The following is a 25,796-nucleotide window of genomic DNA, read 5'->3' as shown; positions in this document are numbered from 1 at the left end:
AGTGGAACTGTTTGGTAGAAACATAACTCATTGTGTTTGGAGGAGAGAGAATGCTGAGTTGCAACCAAAGAACACCATGCCTACTGTGAAGCATGAGGGTGGCAACATCATGCTTTGGGGCTGTTTCTCTGCAAAGGGAACAGGACGACTGATCCATGTACACGAAAGAATGAATGGGGCCGTGTATCGTGAGATTTTGAGTGCAAACCTCCTCCCATCAGCAAGGGCATTGAAGATGAAACATGGCTGGGTCTTTCAGCATGACAATGATCCCAAACACACCGCCCGGGCAACGAAGGAGTGGCTTCGTAAGAAGCATTTCAAGGTCCTGGAGTGGCCTAGCCAGTCTACAGATCTCAACCCCATAGAAAACCTTTGGAGGGAGTTGAAAGTCTGTGTTGCCCAGCGACAGCCCCAAAACATCACTGCTCTAGAGGAGATCTGCATGGAGGAATGGGCCAACATACCAGCAACAGTGTGTGAAAACCTTGTGAAGACTTACAGAAAACGTTTGACCTCTGTCATTGCCAACAAAGGATGTATAACAAAGTATTGAGATGACCTTTTGATATAGACCAAATACTTATTTTCCACCATAATTTGCAAATAAATTCTTTCTAAAATCAGACAATGTGATTGTCTGGATTTGTTTCCACATTTTGTCTCTCATAGTTGAGGTATACCTATGATGACAATTACAGGCCTCTCTCATCTTTTTAAGTGGGAGAACTTGCACAATTGCTGGCTGACTAAATACTTTTTTGCCCCACTGTATAAAAATAAACTCAGGAGTGCTAGTTGTATAAAACATGTCATTTAACCCTTATTGTATGTACAGTTAAAGCCATGTTACATTTCTGCCACACAAGCAAACATAAGCTGTTACTTTGTTTTATACCAAAAAAAAAAATTCTAGACAGGCGAAACAAAACTGTGCTCATACCATAGAACAGGATTTGGATGATGCAAATGCTTGCACGAATTCCAGTCTGTCATTTTGAGAAATTATCTGATTTAGTCGGCGACAGTGACATCGCATTTATAAGGCAACCACCTTCAGCTGACCAAATGACCACTGCTGCTTGGCCACCCGGTGCTGTTGCTAGCCAGCTGGTAGGCGGCGGAGTCGAATCACAAAATAGCTGCTGGACTGGGCGACAACCAAGTTTATGCAGCTTTATGCTGGGAGTTGAAGCCTCGTGGCGTTTTTTTTTAAACTCCTACTTAACAAGATTAATGCTACCTGCTAGCAGGGCCGTCTTTAACGCAGGGCAAACGGGGCACCTGCCCAGGGCCCAATCTCTGTTGGGGGGCCCAATGCATTGAGCCCACGCTACCCTCGAATTGGGGCCCCTGATGACAGCTTTGCAGAGAGGACATGGGAGGCTGTATTCCCGAGCTAGCCAGCAGAGAGGGGGCAGGCTGGGAGCTCCACTGATGCTCTGACCCCAACCCATGCAGCTTGTATGCACGGAACAGAGCGGCTGTAGTGAGAGCAATGATCAGAGTGGGAGCATCACCCCTCTATACTGGCTGGGAAAAACAGAGGTCCGGGGGTGGGGTCAGGAGCTCCACTGATGCTCTAATCCTGCCCCATGCCTGTATGCTTCGGGGGAGCAGTTGTAGTGAGAGCAGAGAATGGAAGCCCCGCCCCCGAACCTCTGGCTGTATGCGGTTTGCTCGGATGGCCAGGTATGTCCTTACACCCATAAAATGCCTGACTGATGAAACTCTGAGCTGTGTTATTCAACTGTAAAGCTGTGCACTGCTGAAAGTTCTCTGACCATCTCCTGTATAATCTGTGCAGTCTCAGATTGTCTCCTGTATAATGTCTGCAGTCTCTGATTGTCACCTGTAGTATGTCAGCAGTCTCTGGTTGTCTCCTGTAGCATTTCCGCAGTCTCTGATGCTCTCCAGCAGTATATTTGCAGTCTCTGACCCTTTCCTGTAGTATGTGTATTAATGTGCCGCTTTTCTTGCTCAATTATTTGAAATTTCTCCAGTGCTCAGTCAGTGGTAATGATGTGCATTAACCTGTAGCAAGCAATTGGTGAACAGTAGTAATGTGCTGTAATCTCTAGCAACCAATCAGTGAGTGGTAATGATGTGCTGTACCCCCTAGCAACCAATAAGTGAGTGCTAATAATGTGCAGTAACCTCTACCAACCAATTGGCAAGCAGAAATTATGTGTTGTAACCTCTGGCAACCAATTGCAATTGCTGCATGATCTGCTGCAGTAAACTGATTTTGCGTCCACCTGCTATTTTTTATATGTCTCAGAATGGGGGGGGGGGGGGGCAAGAAAATTTTGCCCAGGGCCCAATCAATATCAAAGATGGCCCTACCTGCTAGCCATACGATTCTTCATTATAAAAATATTTCAAGCAGTATGTTGATATAATTGGTATTTTTTAGATTAGGAATAAAAGTTAGTGACACTTCCACATTTATACAAGAGCCAATTCAACTCCAAACTGTCTTAATGTTCACCAGAGATCTTTTTTACTTGTATCCATCCATTTCAGTGGGCTTAAGGTGAAGTTCGTTAGTTGCTGGGGACACACCTTAGATGCTGCGCCCAGCAGTTCTCCCGTCCTAAATGCAGGACGCAGCTGATGTCATTGACTGAAATTCACACGCATAAGTTCACCTTTAGGACTAAATTTTTAATTCCTTCAGATAGCACGTCTAACATAGATAACACTCTTCATATGCATAATCATTTTTTTTTGTAAAATCTGCTTACCCTCCCCCTGTTCTGAATTCATTTTTCATTTTTAAATTTAAAACAAATGCATTCAAAGCTGCTTTTCCTGTTTCCTGCTTCCTTCTCCCAATGTCATCTGGAACTGCAGTTCACTAAGCTAATAAGAAACTACAAGTCCCATGGATTATTGCATTCTCTGTGTGCTGGTCAAGTATTTCACTCCACTCAGTTCAGCTTTCTCCTCCCCCACCTACCTGCATTATCTCCTCACTGCTGTGCCTGGCAGGAGGGAGAGCCGGAGAAGACCCACACATTCTTAAAGAGGTTGTAAACCTCAAAAAAAAAGAACCCTGTAAGACAAAGGCATAATGAGCTAGTATGCATCGCATACTAGCTAATTATTAAATACTTACCTTAAAACCGAAGCTGTTCCAGCGGCACCCGCACACTGCTGACACGGCTGACATTTTGCATGGTGTTTCTTCCGGGTTCGTGGGCTCCACCACTGTGATTGACCGGAGCCGCAATGACGTCACTCCAATGCATGCGCGTGGGAGACACCATTCATGGCACAGGGCTCGGAAGGTACGGCACCCGTGGCCATTCCTTCTGATATCATGCACCAGTGATGTCATTGGCTGTCAATGGCGCACGCTTAGGAGATATTTTCACGACCTATAGGTAAGCCTTGTTATAGGCTTACCTATAGGTAAATGTCAACTGAAGAAGTTTACTTTACTCCTTTAAGTCAATGTAGCCCCAGCCAGCAAGGTCACTAGTCTCATACTGTATAATGAAAATATTTAAAACAAGGAGCTGCAAGAGAGAAAAAACACTGCAAAAATGATTTCTTCTATCTTTCTCTTTATAGTTATCTCTCTCTTTCTTTATCTCTCTCTTGGCACAATTCACTATAGCTAAGATATCACATGAAAAATAGCGGTAAAATAACATATGCCATAGTTTCCAAAAAACATTATTAATTCATTAAGAAAAAACTACTCTAAAAAACCACATGCACTATTTCTTTAGTGGGATATTTTAAAATCAGAATATGCAAGAAGGCAAAATTAAGATGTGCCCTGCATGTCATCTGGGTGGCCCTGCCCCTGTGTTTACTTTGACAGCGGGGACCCTGAGATGCACCAGCCATCTCTTTCTGGTATGAATTTTGGGGGAGCTTCATTCCAATTTTTTATTTTTTTTTTTGGTGTTGGGTCCTCCACACTGTTTTTTCCTTTTTTGTTTTGTTTTTTGTATTCAAATGTCAAGGCTGCTTTGTTTACATTCTGTTGTCAGCCAAGAATTCCCTGCTGACAGGTGGGATGACAGCTGGTGGATGCTGACTCCTTAACAACCAACCATTATTTTTATGCATTCATTAATAAGTGCATGGCTAGATCATGACTTATTTACCAAATGTATTTAAAGCGGTGTAACGGCCGAATTTATACTTTTTTAATAAAAATACCCCTTTAATACACAAGCTTAATGTATTCTAGTAAAGTTAGTCTGTAAACTAAGGTGCGTTTTGTTAGTTTATAGCATTAGTTTTTTACTTTATAAACTTCCAGCAGGCCGTGGCCATCTCAAGTGTGGGCATCTGAAGCCAGACTGTATTTCTTCTTGGATCTCATCCTTGCAGATCTTGCACATGCTCAGTGCAGCACAAGCAGTGTAATAGGTTTCAGGTCAGGTTTCCATAGCAACGGCAGTGTCAGAGAAAATTGCCACCCCTTAGCTATGCAAACCTTTCCTCCCTCCAGGAACCAGGAAATAAATTACAATTGCATTATTTCTTGTATTGCCTACCTACAAATGGCGTAGACCAAGTAAAGATGAATTTCTATGACATCACATCGCCTCCCCAGCAAATCGCATAACATCGCCCCCAGCACATCGCCCTCAGCAAATCGCATCACAACACCCCCAGCAAATCGCATCACAACACCCCCAGCAAATCGAATCACATCGCCCCCAGCAAATCACATCAAATCGCCCCCAGCAAATCGCATCACAACACCCCCAGCAAATCGCATTACAACACCCCCAGCACATCGCAACACATCACCCCCAGCAAATCGCATCACAACACCCCCAGCAAATCACATCGCCCCAAGCACATCGCATCACATTGTCCCCAGCAAATCGCATCAAATCGCCCCAAGCAACTCGTATCAAATCGCCCCAAGCAAATCACATCACAACACCCCCAGAAAATCACATCACAATGCCCCCCAGCAAATCACATCACAACACTCCCATCAAATCGCATCACATCGCCCCCAGCAAATCGCATCACATCGCCCCCAGCAAGTCACATCACATCGACCCCAGCAAATCGCATCACAGCACCCCCAGCAAATTGCATCACAGCACCCCCAGCAAATCACATCCCCAGCAAATCGCATCACAACATCCCCAGCAAATCCCATCACAACACCCCAAGCACATTGCATCACATCGCCCCGAGCAAATCACCCACCAAATGCAGCCATTTGTGCCCAGGATATGCAGCCACCTGTGCCTGTCAAATGCAGCCACTTGTGCCCATCAAATGCAGCCACCTGTGCCCATCATATGCAGCCACCTGTGCCCGTCATATACAGCCACCTGTGCCTGTCAAAAGCAGCCACTTGTGCCCCCATCAAATGCAGCCACTTGTGTCCCCACCAAATGCAGCCACTTGTGCTCACATCAAATGCAGCCACTTGTGCCCCCATCAAATGCAGCCACTTGTGCCCCCATCAAATGCAGCCACTTACCTCCCACAGGGTCCCCAGAGAGAGGGCGGGAAGCAGAGAGATGATGTAATCTCTCTGCTGCCAGCAGCTCTGCATAGTGAGAGCAGAAAAGCAGTGAGTCATTCCCATGGCACTGCTCTCTCTCTCTGGTTCTCTCATGCTGCTCGCTCGATCTCCGGGGCTGTCTGCAGAAACTAGGGGCTACCCCCTGGCTCCAGTCCTACCGCAAAACTCTTTCTCTTCCTCTTTCTCCCAGCTGATGCAGAAACCCCTCCCATTCGCGTAATTTCCTATCTGCCAAAAAATGCGAGATTTTGGCAATAGGCGAGTCGCAAGGACTCCTGGGATACATGACGACGCTATCCAGGGAACCCTTGCGAATTGCCTAGTGACGTAATCGCCTAGGCAATTAGGGGTGGAAGTGAAGGAAAACAAACTAAAAATAAGGTATTTACAAGCTTTAAAAAATTAATAAATGGCCATTCTAAAAAGTATAAGCTAAGGGCATGCAATACAGACAAAGTTCGGAAAATGGGTGGAACTCCGCTTTAAATATATTTTTATCTTTCTAGTGAATTGATTCCCCGCTGACAGCAGAATGTAAGTGAAAAAGCATACATTAAAAAATTAAGAAAATAAATGGCATGGGCCCACCAACCATACCAGGCCACTTGGGTCTGGTATAAATTTTTGTGGGGGGGCGCACGCCAAAAAAAAATAGCGTGAGGTACCCTTTTAAAATCCATACCAGACCTTTATGAAAGCATGCAGCCCAGCAAGCCAGGAAGGGGGGAGGGGCAATCGTGCAGCCCACCCCTCCTGAACCATACCAGGCCACATGCCCTCTACATGGGGGTGTGCTTTGTTGGGGGGCCCTATCAAAACACCTTGTTTCCATGCTGATGAGGCCCTGGCCCAGTGGTTGTGGGGGTGTAGTCACTTATCAGGATCTGGAAGTCCCCTTTAACATAGTACCCCTACTCATTCACTAACGAGTGTAAATAAAAATCTGACAGTTTTTACAACCCCCCCCCCCCCCAAAAAAAGAAATTGTCCCTCGATGTACATTCATCATCAATCACGATGAACACTGCCTGCACAAAAAAAAAAACACCGCCCGCTGACACGACCGCCCTGTCACTTTGGGGCTAAAACAGCCATTTAGGAGAGCACCACAAGTGTAAATGAGCACTAAAAAAAAAAAAAATCACTGTCACCAGAGCAGTGCAGTGTGACACTGGCTGCTGCGCTGGTACCATACCAAGCACTCTTTTCCTCTCACAGCTAATCACTGCCTTAATGCAGCCTTTGTTTAAAAATGTGATCGCTGCAATTGAACATAGAGATCAAATGATACAGGGCCAATTTCATGAACCCTGTACCTGCATCTGTGATCCTCTGTGACCTTCACAGAGCATTCTGCAGCAGGATAAGAAGGACATTTGATATGCCCTCCCAAATCCAGGAAGCTCCTGGCTGACCGATTATGTACAGTGGCCAGGCAGGAGGCAGTAAAAAAAAAAGAAGACTGTACCGACACATGAAAAAAAAAGTAACGCCACCTGTTGAGGCATCTGAACCCGCCACCTAACTCCAACAAAGGAGCAGGGACCTCCGAATAAGGTTATTGACCATATGTGGACATAACCACGTGACTGGGATCCCAGTGATGTCATTAACCAAGCATGGTCATGTCTATATATGGTCAGTAACGTCACTCGGGTTTGTGGGTGTTAAATGGTAGGTTAAGACTCCTCAAGAAGTATATTAGTTTTATATTAGTTTTAGACAAGTGTGAAAAATGATGTAAATTAAGAATGCTTTCAGAAATAGAAGTGTTAATGGTTTATTTTTATCAATTAACAAAATGGAAATTAAATGAACAGAAGAGAAATCCAAATCAAATTAATATTTGGTGTGACCACCTTTTGCCTTAACCACTTCAGCCCCGGAAGGATTTACCCCCTTCCTAACCAGAGCACTTTTTACAATTTGGCACTGCTTCGCTTTAACTGCTAATTGCGTGGTCATGCAATGCTGTACCCAAACGAAATTTGCGTCCTTTTCTTCCCACAAATAGAGCTTTCTTTTGATGTTATTTGATCACCTCTGCGGTTTTTATTTTTTGCGCTATAAACGGAAAAAGACCGAAAATTTTGAAAAAAAAATGACATTTTCTACTTTTTGTTATAAAAAAAATCAAATAAACTCAATTTTAGTCATACATTTAGGCCAAAATGTATTCGTGCTTATTTTTATTGGTTTGCGCAAAAGTTATAGCGTCTACAAACTAGGGTACATTTTCTGTAATTTACACAGCTTTTAGTTTATGACTGCCTATGTCATTTCTTGAGGTGCTAAAATGGCAGGGCAGTACAAAACCCCCCCAAATGACCCCATTTTGGAAAGTAGACACCCCAAGGAAATCGCTGAGAGGCATGTTGAGCTCATTGAATATTAATTTTTTTGTCCCAAGTGATTGAATAATGACAAAAAAAAAAAAAATTACAAAAAGTTGTCACTAAATGATATATTTCTCACACAGGCCATGGGCATATGTGGAATTGCACCCCAAAATACATTTAGCTGATTCTCCTGAGTATGGGGATACCACATGTGTGGAACTTTTTGGGAGCCTAACCGCGTACGGGGCCCCAAAAATCAATCACCGCCTTCAGGATTTCTAAGGGTGTAAATTTTTTATTTCACTCTTCACTGCCTATCAGTTTTGGAGGCCATGGAATTCCCAGGTGGCACAAAACCCCCCCAAATGACCCCATTTTGGAAAGTAGACACCCCAAGCTATTTGCTGAGAGGCATGGTGAGTATTTTGCAGCTCTCATTTGTTTTTAAAAAATGAAGACAGACAAGAAAAAAAAAAATTTTTTTTCTTTTTTCAATTTTCAAAACTTTGTGACAAAAAGTGAGGTGTGCAAAATACTCACTATACCTCTCAGCAAATAGCTTGGGGTGTCTACTTTCCAAAATAGGGTCATTTGGGAGGGTTTTGTGCCACCTGGGCATTCCATGGCCTCCGAAACTGTGATAGGCAGTGAAGAGTCAAATCAAAAATTTACGCCCTTAGAAAGCCTGAAGGCGGTGCTTGTTTTTCGGGGTCCCGTGCGTGGCTAGGCTCCCAAAAAGTCTCACACATGTGGTATCCCCGTACTCAGGAGAAGCAACAGAATGTATTTTGGGGTGTAATTTCACATATTCCCATGGCATGTTTGAGCAATATATCATTTAGTGACAACTTTGTGAAAAAAAAAAAAAGAAAATTGTCTTTTTCCCGCAACTTGTGTCACAATATAAAATATTCCATGGACTCGACATGCCTCTCAGCAAATAGCTTGGGGTGTCTACTTTCCAAAATGGGGTCATTTGGGGGGGTTTGAACTGTCCTGGCATTTTATGCACAACATTTAGAAGCTTATGTCACACATCAACCACTCTTCTAACCACTTGAAGACAAAGCCCTTTCTGACACTTTTTGTTTACATGAAAAAATTATTTTTTTTTGCAAGAAAATTACTTTGAACCCCCAAACATTATATATTTTTTTAAAGCAAATGCCCTACAGATTAAAATGGTGGGTGTTTCATTTTTTTTTTCACACAGTATTTGCACAGCGATTTTTCAAACGCATTTTTTGGGGAAAAAAACACACTTTTTTAAATTTTAATGCACTAAAAAACACTATATTGCCCAAATGTTTGATGAAATAAAAAAGATGATCTTAGGCCGAGTACATGGATACCAAACATGACTTGCTTTAAAATTGCGCACAAACGTGCAGTGGCAACAAAATAAATACATTTTTAAAAGCCTTTAAAAGCCTTTTCAGGTTACCACTTTAGATTTACAGAGGAGGTCTACTGCTAAAATTACTACCCTCGATCTGACCTTCGCGGTGATACCTCACATGCATGGTGCAATTGCTGTTTACATTTGACGCCAGACCGACGCTTGCGTTCGCCTTAGCGCGAGAGCAGGGGGGGACAGGGGTGCTTTTTTTCCTTTATTATTTTTTTGCTTTTTTATCTTATTTTTAAACTGTTCCTTTCTTTTTTTTTTTTTTATCATTTTTATTGTTATCCCAGGGAATGTAAATATCCCCTATGATAGCAATAGGTAGTGACAGGTACTCTTTTTTGAAAAAATTGGGGTCTATTAGACCCTAGATCTCTCCTCTGCCCTCAAAGCATCTGACCACACCAAGATCGGTGTGATAAAATGCTTTCCCAATTTCCCAATGGCGCTGTTTACATCCGGCGAAATCTAAGTCATGAAATGCTCATAGCTTCCGGTTTCTTAGGCCATAGAGATGTTTGGAGCCACTCTGGTCTCTGATCAGCTCTATGGTCAGCTGGCTGAATCACCGGCTGCATTCTCAGGTTCCCTGTTGAGACAGGAGAGCCAGAGAAAAACACGGAAGACGGTGGGGGGGGGCATTCCCTCCCACTGCTTGTAAATGCAGTCTAGAGGCTAATTAGCCGCTAGGATTGCTTTTACATGAAAGCCGACCGCTGGCTAAAAAGAATGATACCTATAATAGTATGTCTGCGAACTTCAAGCCCGGCTGGGTTATTTCTCAAGTCATAAACTCATACTGTAATAGACGTTATAATCTATGTTTACTGTTGTTTGTATCACAATTGCTGTAAAGACTTTATAATCTTCAATAAAATATTTGAAACAAAAAAAAAAGAATGATACCAAGATGATACCTAAACCTGCATTCATCATTCTGGTATAACCACTCAAAGTCGTGAATTGCGTACCTGAAGACAAAAAAATGGTTAACAATAAAACACAGTAAACGGTAAAGTATAAAAAATTGCATACCTGAAAAGCAAACATGATAAAACATAATAACAATAAAACATTGCAGAATAGAATACAGTAAAAAAGAGCAGAACAATAGAGAGAGAATAGAGAGAAAGAGAACAATAAAACAACAACTATTTTTTAAAATTTTATACATATATTTTTTTTTTACACTTTTTTTTGTAACTAACTTTTATAACTGTAACCGGTTCCAGGTTCGGGTCCCTCAAAATGCAATGGCATCTTGGGAGACCCTGTGAAAGTGTTGCCGGGATCCGTGATTCCGTTCGGTCGTATATTCCCTCTCTCCGAGACTGAACTGGAGGCGCTCAGACAGTACATCGATGAGAACCTGGAAAAGGGGTTTATCCGTCCTTCATCCTCACCTGCTGGAGCAGGGATATTCTTTGTCGGGAAGAAAGATGGGTCCCTTAGACCTTGTGTGGACTACCGGCAGCTTAATAATATCACCATTAAGAACAGGTACCCACTACCACTCATCCCGGAGCTATTCCAATCTGCCAAGGTCTTCTCCAAATTAGACCTGCGGGGTGCCTATAACCTTGTTAGAATCAGAGCCGGGGATGAATGGAAGACAGCGTTCAGGTCCAGGTTTGGACACTTCGAGTACCTGGTGATGCCATTCGGGCTATGCAATGCTCCAGCCACTTTCCAGCACCTAGTAAACGACATATTCCGAGAATACCTGGATGACTTCCTTGTTGTTTACCTGGATGACATACTCATTTTCTCTCCCACGATTGAGCTACACAGGGGGCATGTCAAAAAGGTCCTTACCATATTAAAACAGCACAAGCTTTATCTGAAAGTGGAAAAGTGTGAGTTCGAGAGATCAGTGGTACAATTCCTGGGGTTCATCATATCGGCCGGCGGGATCGCAATGGATCCCCAAAAGATACAAGCCATCCAAGATTGGCCAGCTCCATCCGATAAAAAAGGGGTTCAACGATTCATAGGATTTGCTAACTTTTATCGGAAATTCATTGTTGGATTCTCGACCATTGTAGCACCTATCACCCAGCTAACCCGTCAGCACAACTCTTTCCGGTGGAGTGAGGCCGCACAAGAGGCCTTTTTGAAATTAAAGGATCTGTTTAGTTTGGCTCCAATTCTTCGCCACCCCGATCCTTCCCAGCCATATGTTTTGGAGGTGGACGCTTCGGAAATTGCCACAGGAGCAATTCTCTCTCAAAGACAAGGGCCCAAGGCTATCCTTCACCCCGTTGCATTCGCTTCTCGGAAACTCAGCCCGCCCGAGTTAAACTATGACGTGGGTGACAGGGAGTTGCTGGCCATAAAATTTGCTCTTGAAGAATGGAGGTATCTGCTCGAAGGCGCATTACATCCGGTAATGATCTTTACACATCATAAAAACCTTGAGTACTTACGGACAGCAAAACGACTAAGACCTAGACAAGCCCGCTGGGCTCTCTTTTTCTCTCGCTTCAACTTCCACATATCCTATAGACCTGGCTCAAAGAATGGAAAGGCAGACGCACTCTCACGGATGTTCTCGGCAGAGTCCCAAACGTCGGAACCTGTTACTATCCTCTCTTCCCAAAACTTCCTTGGGGTGGCACAAGTGGATTTGATGTCATCCATCAAATCATCATCCAACTCTTGCATGGAACCAGAGGTGCAATCCTTGAAAAGAAATGGTAATTTCTTCTGGATCCGTGGAAAAATTTTTGTACCTCGGGAGACACGGTCACTAACCCTTCAGATGTGCCATGACCATAGACTCGCAGGGCATTTTGGAGTAAGGAAGACGTCCAAGCTGGTTTCTCGTTCCTTTTGGTGGCCTGGGTGGAGACGGGATTGCAAAGAGTATGTGGCATCCTGCCCTCCGTGTCAGCGGAACAAGGGGCGAAACACCAAGTCCTGGGGTTTACTAAGACCTCTACCGATCCCCGAACGACCATGGTCTGACGTCTCCATGGATTTCATAGTGGACCTGCCAGCCTCGGGGGGCTTTACCACTATTTTTGTCGTGGTTGACCGTCTCTCCAAGATGGCCCATTTTTTGCCCATGAAGGGCACCCCCTCGGCCTTAGAGACTGCCAATATTTTTCTCAAGGAAATCATCAGGCTCCATGGAGTACCAAAGAACATCGTATCGGACAGGGGTGTACAATTTACGTCCAAATTTTGGAGGGAGCTCTGCAAAGCCTTAAATATCAAAGTCTGCCTCTCATCAGCTTACCACCCTCAGAGTAACGGCCAAACGGAGAGGACGAACCAGACCCTAGAGCAATATCTGCGGTGTTTCTGCTCGGGATCTCAAGATGATTGGGCAAGCCTTCTCCCATACGCAGAGTTCGCGTATAACAATTCTGTTCACGCTGCTACTAACCAAACGCCTTTCTGGGCAAATTGTGGATTCCATCCCACCTTCCTGTCCAACGATGTTCCCGAGATAGCAGTCCCTGCCGTGCAGGACAGAGTGGCCTCTTTACAGGCAAATTTCCGGAGGATTCAGGACATGTTGCAGAGGGCTCAAACGGATTACAAGGAGCAATATGACCGGGGCAGGAGGGAAAATCCAACCTTTAAACTTGGAGAAGAAGTCTGGTTATCCACTACCAACCTTAAACTATCCGTGCCTTCGCGGAAATTGGGACCCAAGTTCATTGGTCCTTTCCCCATCAAAAGGATTATCAACCCTGTGGCTATGGAGCTAGCACTACCGAAGACTTACAGAATCCACCCTGTCTTCCACGTGTCCTTACTGAAGCCTGTGGTGGACAGCACTTTTCCGGAGAGAGGGGAGCTTCCTCCGCCACCAGTTAGGGTGGATGGAGAGAATGAGTTTGAGGTGGAGTCCATCCTTAACTGTAGGAAGAAGGGCAGACAACTGCAGTATCTGATCCAGTGGAAGGGTTATCCACCTGAGGACAACTCTTGGGAACCTGCAAGGAACCTACATGCACCACGCTTAATTCAAGCTTTCCACCGAGACCACCCGGAGGTGATGTCCAGTCTGGGCGTTCAGTGTCCGCCCTTAGGAGGGGGGCACTGTCAGGAGGCACAAGCCGCCTCCGTCCGCCGGGCTCCACGGCGCATGCGCGGAGGACTCACGCTGCGCCGCACACTCGTTCGCGGCCCAATGGTGCGGCGCGCGCGGGTGCACGGCGGTCCCCATGTGCGCGCCGTGGCCGTGCGGGTGCCCGGCGGCACGTCACGCTGACGCGCTCGCCGGTGGGCTACTTCTGACGGCTCCAGCGCCCAGTCGGGTTGCTGGTTAGTCGTCAGCTGTGCCCTGTCCCCTGTGCCTGATTTTCCCTGCTGCCTATTGTGTTCCCTGTGCTACTCTGCTTGTTTATACGGATTACCCTCTCTGCCTGCCTGATACCCCTGACCTCTGCTAGTAAAACGGACTATTCTCTCTGCCTGCCTGATACCCCTGACCTCTGCTAGTAAAACGGACTATTCTCTCTGCCTGCCGGATACCCCTGACCTCTGCTTGTAAAACGGATTACTCTCTGCCTGCCTGATACCTCTGACCCCTGCTTGTTTAACGGATTACCCTCTGCCTGCCTGATACCCCTGATCTCAGCCTGTTACACGGACTTGCTCTTGCCCGATACCCCGCTCCTGATCTCTGCCTGAATACGGACTTGCCCGCCTTGGTACACCAGTTTCAGCTAACCATTTGTCTGCAGCTTCTCCAGTGACCAACGGCTACACGGACTTCCTTCAGGAATTCAGTCACCACCGGAAGCCCGTGCCTCCGCGTGCCTCCAACTCCCTGTATCACCTCCAGGGGTCGGGTGCGCGTGGTCGTAAGGGCGAGCCGCTCTCGGCATCTCGGCCTCGGTGAGTATAGTCTTGACACTAACACTGCGTTTTTGGGAACCCTAAACTGCTGGGGACGCTAGTATAGATCTGATCAGATCAGATATTGATCCGTTCAGATACTATACCACTAAGGGAGGTGTACGGTGCGTGCGTGGGTGTTAGTGGTACTGGCGCTAACCTGACGCTGCTTGGGGCTGGTGTTTGCCAGTTCACCAAAACGCTACCAAAAAAACTTTTAGCGATCGCAGGGATCAGGCCTGACTCTGCGAACGCTGCAGTTATGTGTGTTTATTGTTTTGTAAGTGACAGTGATCGATCGATACTGCACTTGGGTGGGCTGGGCCGGGCAGAGGGGCAAAATGCAGGTGCTAGCAGGTATCTGGGCTGATCCCGCTAACACTGCGTTTTTGGGAACCCTAAACTGCTGGGGACTTTATTCGGTAATAAACGGCGGGTGCCCTGACACTATAAAAAATGTACGAACTAACCAGCGTCACCCGTAACAGTTATACGGTGATCACTGGTGAAGGGGTTAACTAGGGGGCAATCAAGGGGTTAAAACATTTATTAGATAGTATATGTGGGTCCCTGTCGCTATAAAACGCTGACGGCGAACCTAAATATTTACCTCCCTAACTAGCGTCACCAGTGACATTAATACAGCGATCAGAAAAATGATCGCTTAGCGACACTGGTGGCGGGGGGTGATCAAGGGGTTAAAACTTTATTGGGGGGGTAGGGGGGTATCCTAGACCTAAAGGGGGCTAACACTAACTGCCCTACCACACTAACTGTCACAAACTGACACCATGCAGTAATCAGAAAAAAAAAAAAAATGCTTGGTGTCAGTGTGACGGGGGGGGGGGGGGTGGGGATAGGGGTGATCGGGGGGGGGGTCGGGGGGTGTAAAGTGTGCCTGGCATGTTCTACTGTGTGTGCAGTGTTTTACACTCACATTGCAGTCTTCTCTCCTCGGTGCCGGAACGGAAAATACCGAGCCGAGGAGAGATGACTTCGTTTCCTTTGCTGCTGTTTAGCATACAGCAGCAGAGGAATGATTCTCATTGGCTGGGAGCGATCGCGAGGGGGGACCACGAATGGATGATCTCCCCCTCACCTCTCATCGCTCCCAGACCAAAGCTGACCACCTTGGGCACCGGGGGGGGGGGGTCCGACGGGACCCCCCACCCACGGGAGGCAGATCACGTACAGGTATGTGATTCTGCCTGCCCGTGCCATTCTGCTGACGTATATCAGCGTGAGGCAGTCGGCAAGTGGTTAAAAACAGCATCAATTCTTCCAAATATACTTGCACACAGTTTTTAAAGGAAATCGGCAGGTAGGTTGTTCCACACATCTTGGAGAACTAGGCACAGATCCTCTGTGAATCTAGGATGCCTCAAATCCTTCTGTCTCTTCATGTAATCCCAAACAGACTGGCTGTTGATAAGATCAGGGCTCTGTGAAGGCCAAACCATCACTTTCAGGACTCCTTGTTCTTCACACCGAAGATAGTTCTTAATGACTTTGGATGTATATTTGGGGTCATTGTCCTGCTGTAGAATAAATTTGAGGTCAATCACACAGTTCCCTGATGGTATGACATAATGGGTAAGTATCTGCCTGTACTTCTAAGTATTGATCCTGACCAATTCTCCATCTCCAATTTGCAGAAATGCAGCCCCTAACTTGCATGGAACCTCCACCATGCTTCATTGTTGCCTGAAGACACTCATTTTTGTACCGCTCTCCAGCCCTTCGGCTAACAAATATTTCAAATTTTGACTCATCAGTCCAGAACACCTGCTGCAATTTTTCTGCACCCCAGTTCCTATATTTTTGTGCATAATTAAGTCACTTAGCCTTGTTTCCACATCTTATGCACAAAAGCATAGGAACTGGAGTGAAAAGTCACTTTGCAAAGTGAATGTGCTCAATTTCTTTAGTAGGTCGGAGTCTGTGAGGTTAAATTACTTTAGTCAAATAGGCTCACTTTGCAAGGGAATTTTCCCTTAGCTTAATGAAAGAGGTGAAACTCTGCTGACTTCCATCATCCAATCACGTGAAACATAATCTACTTGTTTTTTTGTTTTGTTTTTTCTTGCACATCAAGGTGTAATTCATTGCAAAGTGAATTTACACCACATTCACTAAGCTAAGGAAAATTCCCTTGCAAAGTGAACAGCATTTTTGCTTTCAGTAAATCAGTTCCAATATGCTTAACCACTTACAGACCAGAAGATTTTCCCCCTTAATGACCAGGCCATTTTTTGTGATACGGTACTGCATCGCTTTAGCTGACAATTGCGCTGTCGTGCGACACTGTACCCAAACAAAACTGGCGTCCTTTCCTACAATTAGAGCTTTCTTTTGCTGGTATTTGATCACCTCTGCGGTTTTTATTTTCTGCGCTATAAACAAAAAAAAACAATATTTTTTACTTTTGCTATAATAAATATCTATTAAAAAAATACATAATAAAAAAAAAATGTCTTCATCAGTTTAGGCCAATATGTATTCTTCTGCATATTTTTGGTAAAAAATAGCAATAAGCATATGATTAGTTTCCGCAAAAGTTATAGCTTCTACTAAACAGGGGATAGATTTATGGCATTTTTATTTTTTTTCTACTAGTAATGGCGGCGATCTGCAATTTTTAGCGGGACTGCGGCATTGTAGCGGACAGATTAGACACTTTTGACACTTTTTTGGGACCAGTGACATTTATACAGCAATCAGTGCTATAAAAATGCACTGATTACTGTGTAAATGTCACTGGCAGGGAAGGGGTTAACACTAGGGGGCGGTCAAGGGGTTAAATGTGTTCCCTGGGAGGTGTTTCTAAATGGGGGGGTGGGACTGACTGGAGGAGGAAAGAGATCTCTGTTCCTAATCACTACTGCCACAGTATAATGACAGCGGCTGGTTGGCAAGTTGATAATGTATTCAGTGTTATTTTCTATATTGTCTTGAGAATGTAGGAAGAATATACATGACTCACTATATTAAGTCTTCATAAAAAATATGCAACAGTGTTAAAGGATTTAACTAGCTTATTAGTAGATTTATGTAACTTACATTTTTCACAGTAAAGTAGAACTATAGGCAAAACTTTTATTTTTTTCATTTTGGATAGAGTAAGGGAGGGTTATAACCACTGTAAGGTTTATTTTTGCCATCTTTGTCCCATTGGGGAGATTTACCTGCACTTCCTGTGCCACAGCCAAAACAGGAAGTAAGATGAAATCCCTGCTAATTAAGGGAATTTCTTGGGGACCCCCAGGTCACCAGAACTAGTGTCCCCATTGGAAGACTACCCCTCTATTACTTTTCTGGAGACAGCCCAAAAGTGGAGTTTTCTTTTACTTTCACTTTTAATGATAATTAAAATTAATAATAATGGTAAACAGGACAAATAAAGAGGGTTACAGGGGCACTAACAGCAATACAAACTGAAAAGTGTTCTAATCCCTCTGTACTCTATCCAAAACTAAAAAAAAAAAAAAGTTTTGCCTTTAGTTATACTTTAGGTTTTAGCATCTTTCAGAATGTAGCCTTTTACAAAACTTTTTGCATGTGAGTCAGGAGGCAGTTCAAGCAGAGCATCTCCTCTTTGTTTAGACCCTGTTCAAATACAATATGATCTCTCACACAGATAAAATCTATTGATTTAAAGACACGCCTTTCTGGGGGTTTTTTGAGGGGTGCGGAGGGGGGGGGTCATTTTTGTTTTGTTTTAATGATCCTTTTTATTTTTTTTTAAAGCATGTAGAAGTTTGAGTTCCTTTTTAACAAGGTATATTGATAACATAGGGTTGGGCATTAGCTATATACAACAATAGTGTTCTTTGGTAAAGGGAAAAATGTAATAATAGTACTAAATACAAAGTACTAATACATTTGGTATACTTATTTGTGACTCATGTTCAAATTTCAGTGGTTTCCCAATGGAGTCTTTCGAAAAACAGAAAAAGAAACTTTTCACAAACAAATGAGAAGCATCACAGAACAGACATGCTTTGAAGTTGAAACTATATTAAAAAATTGGTTCAAGGTTTTAGAAGCATGACAGTCTAGATTTTCTGAATTTTTCATCTACTTAGTTGATCCTTGATTAGAGAACTTCAGTTACATAATTCTATAGAATCTACTTTTTCAACGTCATATTTTATGCATTGATGTAGAAGCAATATTATATTGTAGAAAGCCTGTGCACTACGTCTGAATTTGCATGCCTATTTATATTGGATTAGCTAAAACAAATTATAGCATATACAGTTATATGTAGTGCATATTCAAGTTATGTCAAAATATATAACAAATATTTTGTGTAAATTATAATTTTTATTCTTAACATAGATTGTTTTTTTATAGTTAAGAACTATATATATATATATATATATATATATATATATATATATATATATACATTAAGATATATATGTAAATTAGAGTTAGTAAATAAATATATTATTTTGTCTGTCGCTGTAAATGTCTTATGTAGTACTTTTTGTTAACCTGTCTCCTGTCAAAAGAAGCATTTCTTGAAGGATTTTGTTAAAGTATTTCTTTTGTTTTCTTGGAAGGACAGTTCTCATGCCATCTAAGTCCAAGCAAGAGTAACCTAAGCTTTACAACAGTAAAACATATCATGCCCTTTTAATTTTGACATGTACTTTTTCATCTAGACCCAGCTGTGCGCCTGGCGTTGTTCAAAAATAATGAAAATAAACATCCTCCTGTAAAGCCACCAAAGAAGACACAGATAACAAAGATGGAATATTTTCAAGGTAAGTACATAAAAATGTTTTTACATTATTAATATACAGGATTTATATAGTGGCAAAAGTCTGTGCAGCGCTTTACAACATGAGGGCAGTTACAATACAATTCAATACATGAGGAATCAGAGGGCCCTGCTCGTTAGAGCTTACAATCTAGAAGGGAGGGTCAAGTGAAACAAAAGGTAATAACTGTGGGGGATGAACTGATGGAAAAAATGAAAATACAGTTGTTAAGTGTGGGTGTAGGATAGGGTTCTTGGATGAGGGAGGGTTTTCAGGGATTGTCTAAAAGCTAATAGAGTAGGAGATTATGGGTAGATTGATATATTGTTTTATTATCATTAGTTATATAGCGATATATAGACATTATTTTGTTGTGCGTAGTTTTTTTTAGTAACCGTTGTTATTAAATTGTTTGTGCTGTACATGCCAGTAAACTAGTACGTTTATATTTTTAATATCTGAATATAGTATTTCTGTTTTTTCATCCGTATTGCTGTCATGTTATAAAATGTATTGTCTATATTGGTTAAAATTTTGTTTTAGGTTTCATTTATGGTTATTTTATAAATACATGTCAAAAAATCATTAACATGTTTCCCGGTTTAACCCTAAACTTGGTATATCCTCCATTAGAATATTTTTTTTCCCTATATTGGGCTTACATGTTTAATTACAACTGGATATGCCAAATAAATCATGGTTTAATAACAGAGATATCAACAGCACTTACCAGTGGCAAACCAATAAGTGATATAAAAGCTGGGGTATCCAAACAGTATTACAGTTCTCCAGTACACTTTTAAATATTTTAACTAAACTTTGTATTTTTTTTTTTTAATGTAAAGTTAATTATACCCACTTACTCATTACTTTCTAGTTTAGTTTTATTACTGGCTTAATTAGACTATGGGGGTTATTTACGAAAGGCAAATCCTCTTTGCACTACAAGTGCACTTGAAAGTGCACTTGAAAGTGCAGTCGCTTTAAATCTGAGGGGTGGATCTGAAATGAGAGGAAGCTCTGCTGATTTTATCATCCAATCATGTGCAAGCTAAAATGCTGTTTTTTATTTTCCTTGCATGTCCCCCTTCGGATCTACAGCGACTGCACTTCCAAGTGCACTTGCAGTGCAAAGTGGATTTGCCTTTAGTATATAACCCCCTATGTTTAGTGTTGTTTAAAAACAGATTTAAAAATTGTAATTGGTCATTTCAAAGATCAGAATGTATCAAATGTATAAAAATGTCTATTGTGGGTTCTTACCTGATAAATACACATAATTGCCAGATTTATGGTTGCAAAAGGAATTTAAATTTTTTTTTGTAGACATTTTCTAAACGAGGTATGTGTTTTTTTATGTGCGATAATGGGGTTAAATAGATAATTATGAGTGTCCAGCTATATCCCTTTGTTCTATATCCCTTTGTTACATTTTTTCATCTTTCCAGGAAAAAGCTTGCATACAAAATGGGTAAGGTTAATACATAACAGCATATGCAATTATGGAATACCCATGCAGAGATAATGTTTAATCTCTTTATTAGCAGCAAATTAAATAATATAATATTGGAACTGTTAACTGTAGATTTCAATATGTATAAAACTGTACACTATATTGAATACCCTGTGTTTTTACTAAAAAATGGCAATCCCAGTAATATCTCTGTATTATTGCATTTTGAATATGGATCTGGCTTAGATCATTTGCAGTGTGTCCATTGTATAAATCTTAAGTACACTGAATTGTTTTTCAAATAATTCAATATTGTTTTTAGGCCACATAAATATAATAATCTAAGTAGAGTTCTAAGATGAGGGCTCATCTAATCGACTTGTAAAGTCTAGAGGTATATCATTTACACCTATCAGAAATGAGGCCCCAAAACAATAACAGTTATTAATTAAATACAGATGGTGAGTGGTAGAAAGCCTGTGGTAAAAAATGGTATACTTCTGTTACTCTTCAATGTCGAGGTTAGGAAAGCAAGACAGTAGAGAAATCCTCACAAAGAGAAGGAATCAAAGCGAATAGAGACAGTCAGACCAGAGCACCAGGAAAAGTGAAATTCTATATCAAAGACTAATAGCATTTATGTGCTATCTCAGTTACTTTCTGTAAAAATGAAGAAACTATTGCTAGCCATAGATATCAGATGGCATTTGTAAATACAAAGCAATCTGAAAGACTTTTCTAATAAAAGTACTTTGTGGAGTATTGTCACTTTGATTGCCTGAGCCTCGAACATGCATATGTATGACTACAAAGGAGGAAGCAGGAAGCGCAGGAAGGTATCCCTGGAGCTGGTTTGTCTCAGGGAGGATCATGACCAATTGCTCTTTTCTTAGCAAGTGGTCAGCAGCATCCAACTAACCAGACTTTGACAGCCTGAGCGGGGACCCGCTATCATAGGTCACATTTGCTTGAGAAAGTTTATCAAGCTGAGATCAATGAAAAGTTGCTGTTTTGTATGTTTGTTTGCAAGATCATGGATCTTCTGAAAAACCATAAGGCACCCAACTATAAATAAAAATTTTGGTATGAAAGTGTAATACCAATCCCAATATATATATATATATATATATATATATATATATATATATGAAATGATGTTACAGAATTCTTCCAAATTACCACCCAGGTATTTTGATGATACCAAGAGCAAAAGATCAAGAACAGGTGGTAAATACGATTATGCAAGTATAGATACATTTTGCCGTTTAGCCAACATATGCTTTCTGTTGGTCAGGTGGTAAGAAAAGACCTTAAATGTCATGATTGCTGATAAGTGGTATAAAATGCAGTTACATAGAGGTGTCTGTACACAACTTTCAGCTGCACTCATTCACCTTTGCTACAGCCAAATGCAGACAGTTCTGCACACACAATGCTTTGGCACTTCCTAGTTATCATGATGCTTGCCTGCCCCTTCTGCCCTCCACATTCCTATTGGCCAAGTTGGTAGGCAAGTTCTGACATTACTATGTTGTAGCAGAGTTGAATTACAGCTGCTATATAAAGGGAAAAGGAAGGTGCGTGGCCTAATGCATGAATCATTAAAAAATAGCTTATTATAAACAAATTAGATATATACAGAGTAATACTACATATTTGTACATATGAATAAAGAGCAATGTTAAACACTTGATGGATTGTTATAAAGTGATATCCACACAAGGTATGATCAAATGATTTTTGATCATACCTGTACATTGTAGCAAAGTGTCATTTCTTTGGTGCGTGTCACATGAAAAGATATAATAAATTATTTACAAAAATGTGAGGGGTGTACTCACTTTTGTGAGATACTGTGTATATGTAAATGTAAAAAAATTCACATAAACATATAAAAAAATTGACGTGCATATACAAATATATGTTCATATGTACATTAAAAGATAGCATAATTTTATATGTTTATGTGAATTTTTTTTTACATTTACATATACAGTGGGGACGGAAAGTATTCAGACCCCCTTAAATGTTTCACTCTTTGTTATATTGCAGCCATTTCCTACAATCATTTAAGTTCATTTTTATTCCTCATTAATGTACACACAGCACCCCATATTGACAGAAAAACACAGAATTGTTGACATTTTTGCAGATTTATTAAAAAAGAAAAACTGAAATAACACATGGTCCTAAGTATTCAGACCCTTTGCTGTGACACTCATATATTTAACTCTTCTGATCATCCTTGAGATGGTTCTACACCTTCATTTGAGTCCAGCTGTGTTTGATTATACTGATTGAACTTGATTAGGAAAGCCACACACCTGTCTATATAAGACCTTACAGCTCACAGTGCATGTCAGAGCAAATGAGAATCATGAGGTCAAAGGAACTGCCTGAAGAGCTCAGAGACAGAATTGTGGCAAGGCACAGATCTGGCCAAAGTTACAAAAAAATTCTGCACTTAAGGTTCCTAAGAGCACAGTGGCCTCCATAATCCTTAAATGGAAGACGCTTGGGACAACCAGAACCCTTCCTAGAGCTGGCCGTCCGGCCAAACTGAGCTATCGGGGGATAAGAGCCTTGGTGAGAGAGGTAAAGAAGAACCCAAAGATCACTGTGGCTGAGCTCCAGAAATGTAGTCGGGAGATGGGAGAAAGTTGTAGAAAGTCAACCATCACTGCAGCCCTCCACCAGTCGGGGCTTTATGGCAGAGTGCCCCGACGGAAGCCTCTCCTCATTGCAAGACACATGAAAGCCCGCATGGAGTTTGCTAAAAAAACACCTGAAGGACTCCAAGATGGTGATAAATAAGATTCTCTGGTCTGATGAGACCAAGATAGAACTTTTTGGCCTTAATTCTAAGCGGTATGTGTGGAGAAAACCAGGCACTGATCATCCCCTGTCCAATACAGTCTCAACAGTGAAACATGGTGGTGGCAGCATCATGCTGTGGGGGTGTTTTTCAGCTGCAGGGACAGGAAGACTGGTTGCAATTGAGGGAAAGATGAATGTGGCCAAGTACAGGGATATCCTGAACGAAAACCTTCTCCAGAATGTGCAGGACCTCAGACTGGGCCGAATGTTTACCTTCCAACAAGACAATGACCCTAAGCACACAGCTAAAATAACGAAGGAGTGACTTCACAACAACTCCATGACTGTTCTTGAATGGCCCAGCCAGAACCCTGACTTAAACCCAATTGATCATCTCTGGAGAAACCTAAAAATGGCTGTCCACTAACATTTACCATCCAACCTGACAGAACTGGAGAGGATCTGCAAGGAGGAATGGCAGAGGATCCCCAAATCCAGGTGTGAAAAACTTGTTGCATCTTTCCCAAAAAGTCTCATGGCTGTATTAGATCAAAACGGTACTTCTACTAACTACTGGGAAAAGGGTCTGAATACTTAGGACCATGTAATATTTCAGTTTTTCTTTTTTAATAAATCTGCAAAAATGTCAACAATTCTGTGTTTTTCTGTCAATATGGGGTGCTGTGTGTACATTAATGAGGAAAAAAATTAACTCTAATGATTTAACCACTTCAGCCCCAGAAGGACCCCCTTCCTGACCAGAGCACTTTTTACAATTTGGCACTGCGTCGCTTTAACTGCTAATTGCACAGTCATGCAATGCTGTACCCAAACGAAATTTGCGTCCTTTTCTTCCCACAAATAGAGCTTTCTTTTGATGGTATTTGATCACCTCTGCCATTTTTATTTTTTGCGCTATACACGGAAAAAGACCGAAAATTTTGAAAAAAATGATATTTTCTAATTTTTGTTCTAAAAAAAATCCAATAAACTCAATTTTAGTCATACATTTAGGCCAAAATGTATTCGGCCACATGTCTTTGGTAAAAAAAATGTCAATAAGTGTATATTTATTGGTTTGCGCAAAAGTTATAGCGCCTACAAACTAGGGTACATTTTCTGGAATTTACACAGCCTTTAATTTATGGCTGCCTATGTCGTTTCTTGAGGTGCTAAAATGGCAGGGCAGTACAAAACCCCCACAAATGACCCCATTTTGGAAAGTAGACACCCCAAGGAAATTGCTGAGAGGCATGTTGAGCCCATTGAATATTCATTTTTTTTGTCCCAAGTGATTGAATAATGGCAAAAAAAAAAAATTACAAAAAGTTGTCACTAAATGATATATTGCTCACACAGGCCATGGACATATGTGGAATTGCACCCCAAAATACATTTAGCTGCTTCTCCTGAGTATGGGGATACCACATGTGTGGGACTTTTTAGGAGCCTAGCCACGTACGGGGCCCTGAAAACCAATCACCGCCTTCAGGATTTCTAAGGGTGTAAATTTTTGATTTCACTCTTCACTGCCTATCACAGTTTCGGAGGCCATGGAATGCCCAGGTGGCACAAACCCCCCCCAAATGACCCCATTTTGGAAAGTAGACACCCCAAGCTATTTGCTGAGAGGCATGGTGAGTATTTTGCAGCTCTCATTTGTTTTTTAAAATGTAGAAAGACAAGAAAATTTTTTTTTTTCTTTTTTCAATTTTCAAAACTTTGTGACAAAAAGTGAGGTCTGCAAAATACTCACTATACCTCTCAGCAAATAGCTTGGGGTGTCTACTTTCCAAAATGGGGTCATTTGGGGGGGGGGGTTGCCACCTGGGCATTCCATGGCCTCCGAAACTGTGATAGGCAGTGAAGAGTGAAATCAAAAATTTACGCCCTTAGAAAGCCTGAAGGCGGTGCTTGGTTTTCGGGGTCCCGTGCACGGCTAGGCTCCCAAAAAGTCCCACACATGTGGTATCCCCATACTCAAGAGAAGCAACAGAATGTATTTTGGGGTGTAATTTCACATATTCCCATGGCACGTTTCAGCAATATATCATTTAGTGACAACTTTGTGCAAAAAAAAAAAATTTGTCTCTTTCCCGCAACTTGTGTCACAATATAAAATATTCCATGGACTCGACATGCCTTTCAGCAAATAGCTTGGGGTGTCTACTTTCCAAAATGGGGTCATTTGGGGGGGGTTTGAACTGTCCTGGCATTTTATGCACAACATTTAGAAGCTTATGTCACACATCACCCACTCTTCTAACCACTTAAAGACAAAGCCCTTTTTGACACTTTTTGATTACATGAAAAAATTATTTTTTTTGCAAGAAAATTACTTTGAACCCCCAAACATTATATATTTTTTTAAAGCAAATGCCCTACAGATTAAAATGGTGGGTGTTTCATTTTTTTTTTTTTCACACAGTATTTGCGCAGCGATTTTGGGGAAAAAACACACTTTTTAAAATTTTAATGCACTAAAACACACTATATTGCCCAAATGTTTGATGGAATAAAAAAGATGATCTTAGGCCGAGTACATGGATACCAAACATGACATGCTTTAAAATTGCGCACAAACGTGCAGTGGCAACAAAATTAATACATTTTTAAAAGCCTTTACAGGTTACCACTTTAG

At 41.9% G+C, this 25,796-nt stretch overlaps 1 protein-coding gene across 1 annotated transcript in view; it reads left to right on the top strand.

Moving 5' to 3' along the window:
• The window catches only part of LRRIQ1 (leucine rich repeats and IQ motif containing 1), a 318,462-nt gene that overhangs the window by 208,154 nt on the left and 84,512 nt on the right, over positions 1 to 25,796 (top strand). Inside the window, exon 22 of the mRNA XM_073620214.1 lies at positions 18,787 to 18,888. Within this exon, the coding sequence (XP_073476315.1) occupies positions 18,787 to 18,888 (102 nt within the window). The remainder of the gene's footprint in view (positions 1 to 18,786; positions 18,889 to 25,796) is intronic.

The sequence above is a fragment of the Aquarana catesbeiana genome, linkage group LG03 (assembly GCF_042186555.1).
Source record: "Aquarana catesbeiana isolate 2022-GZ linkage group LG03, ASM4218655v1, whole genome shotgun sequence".
NCBI lineage: Eukaryota > Metazoa > Chordata > Amphibia > Anura > Ranidae > Aquarana > Aquarana catesbeiana.
This window is presented reverse-complemented; position numbering and strand designations above follow the sequence as displayed.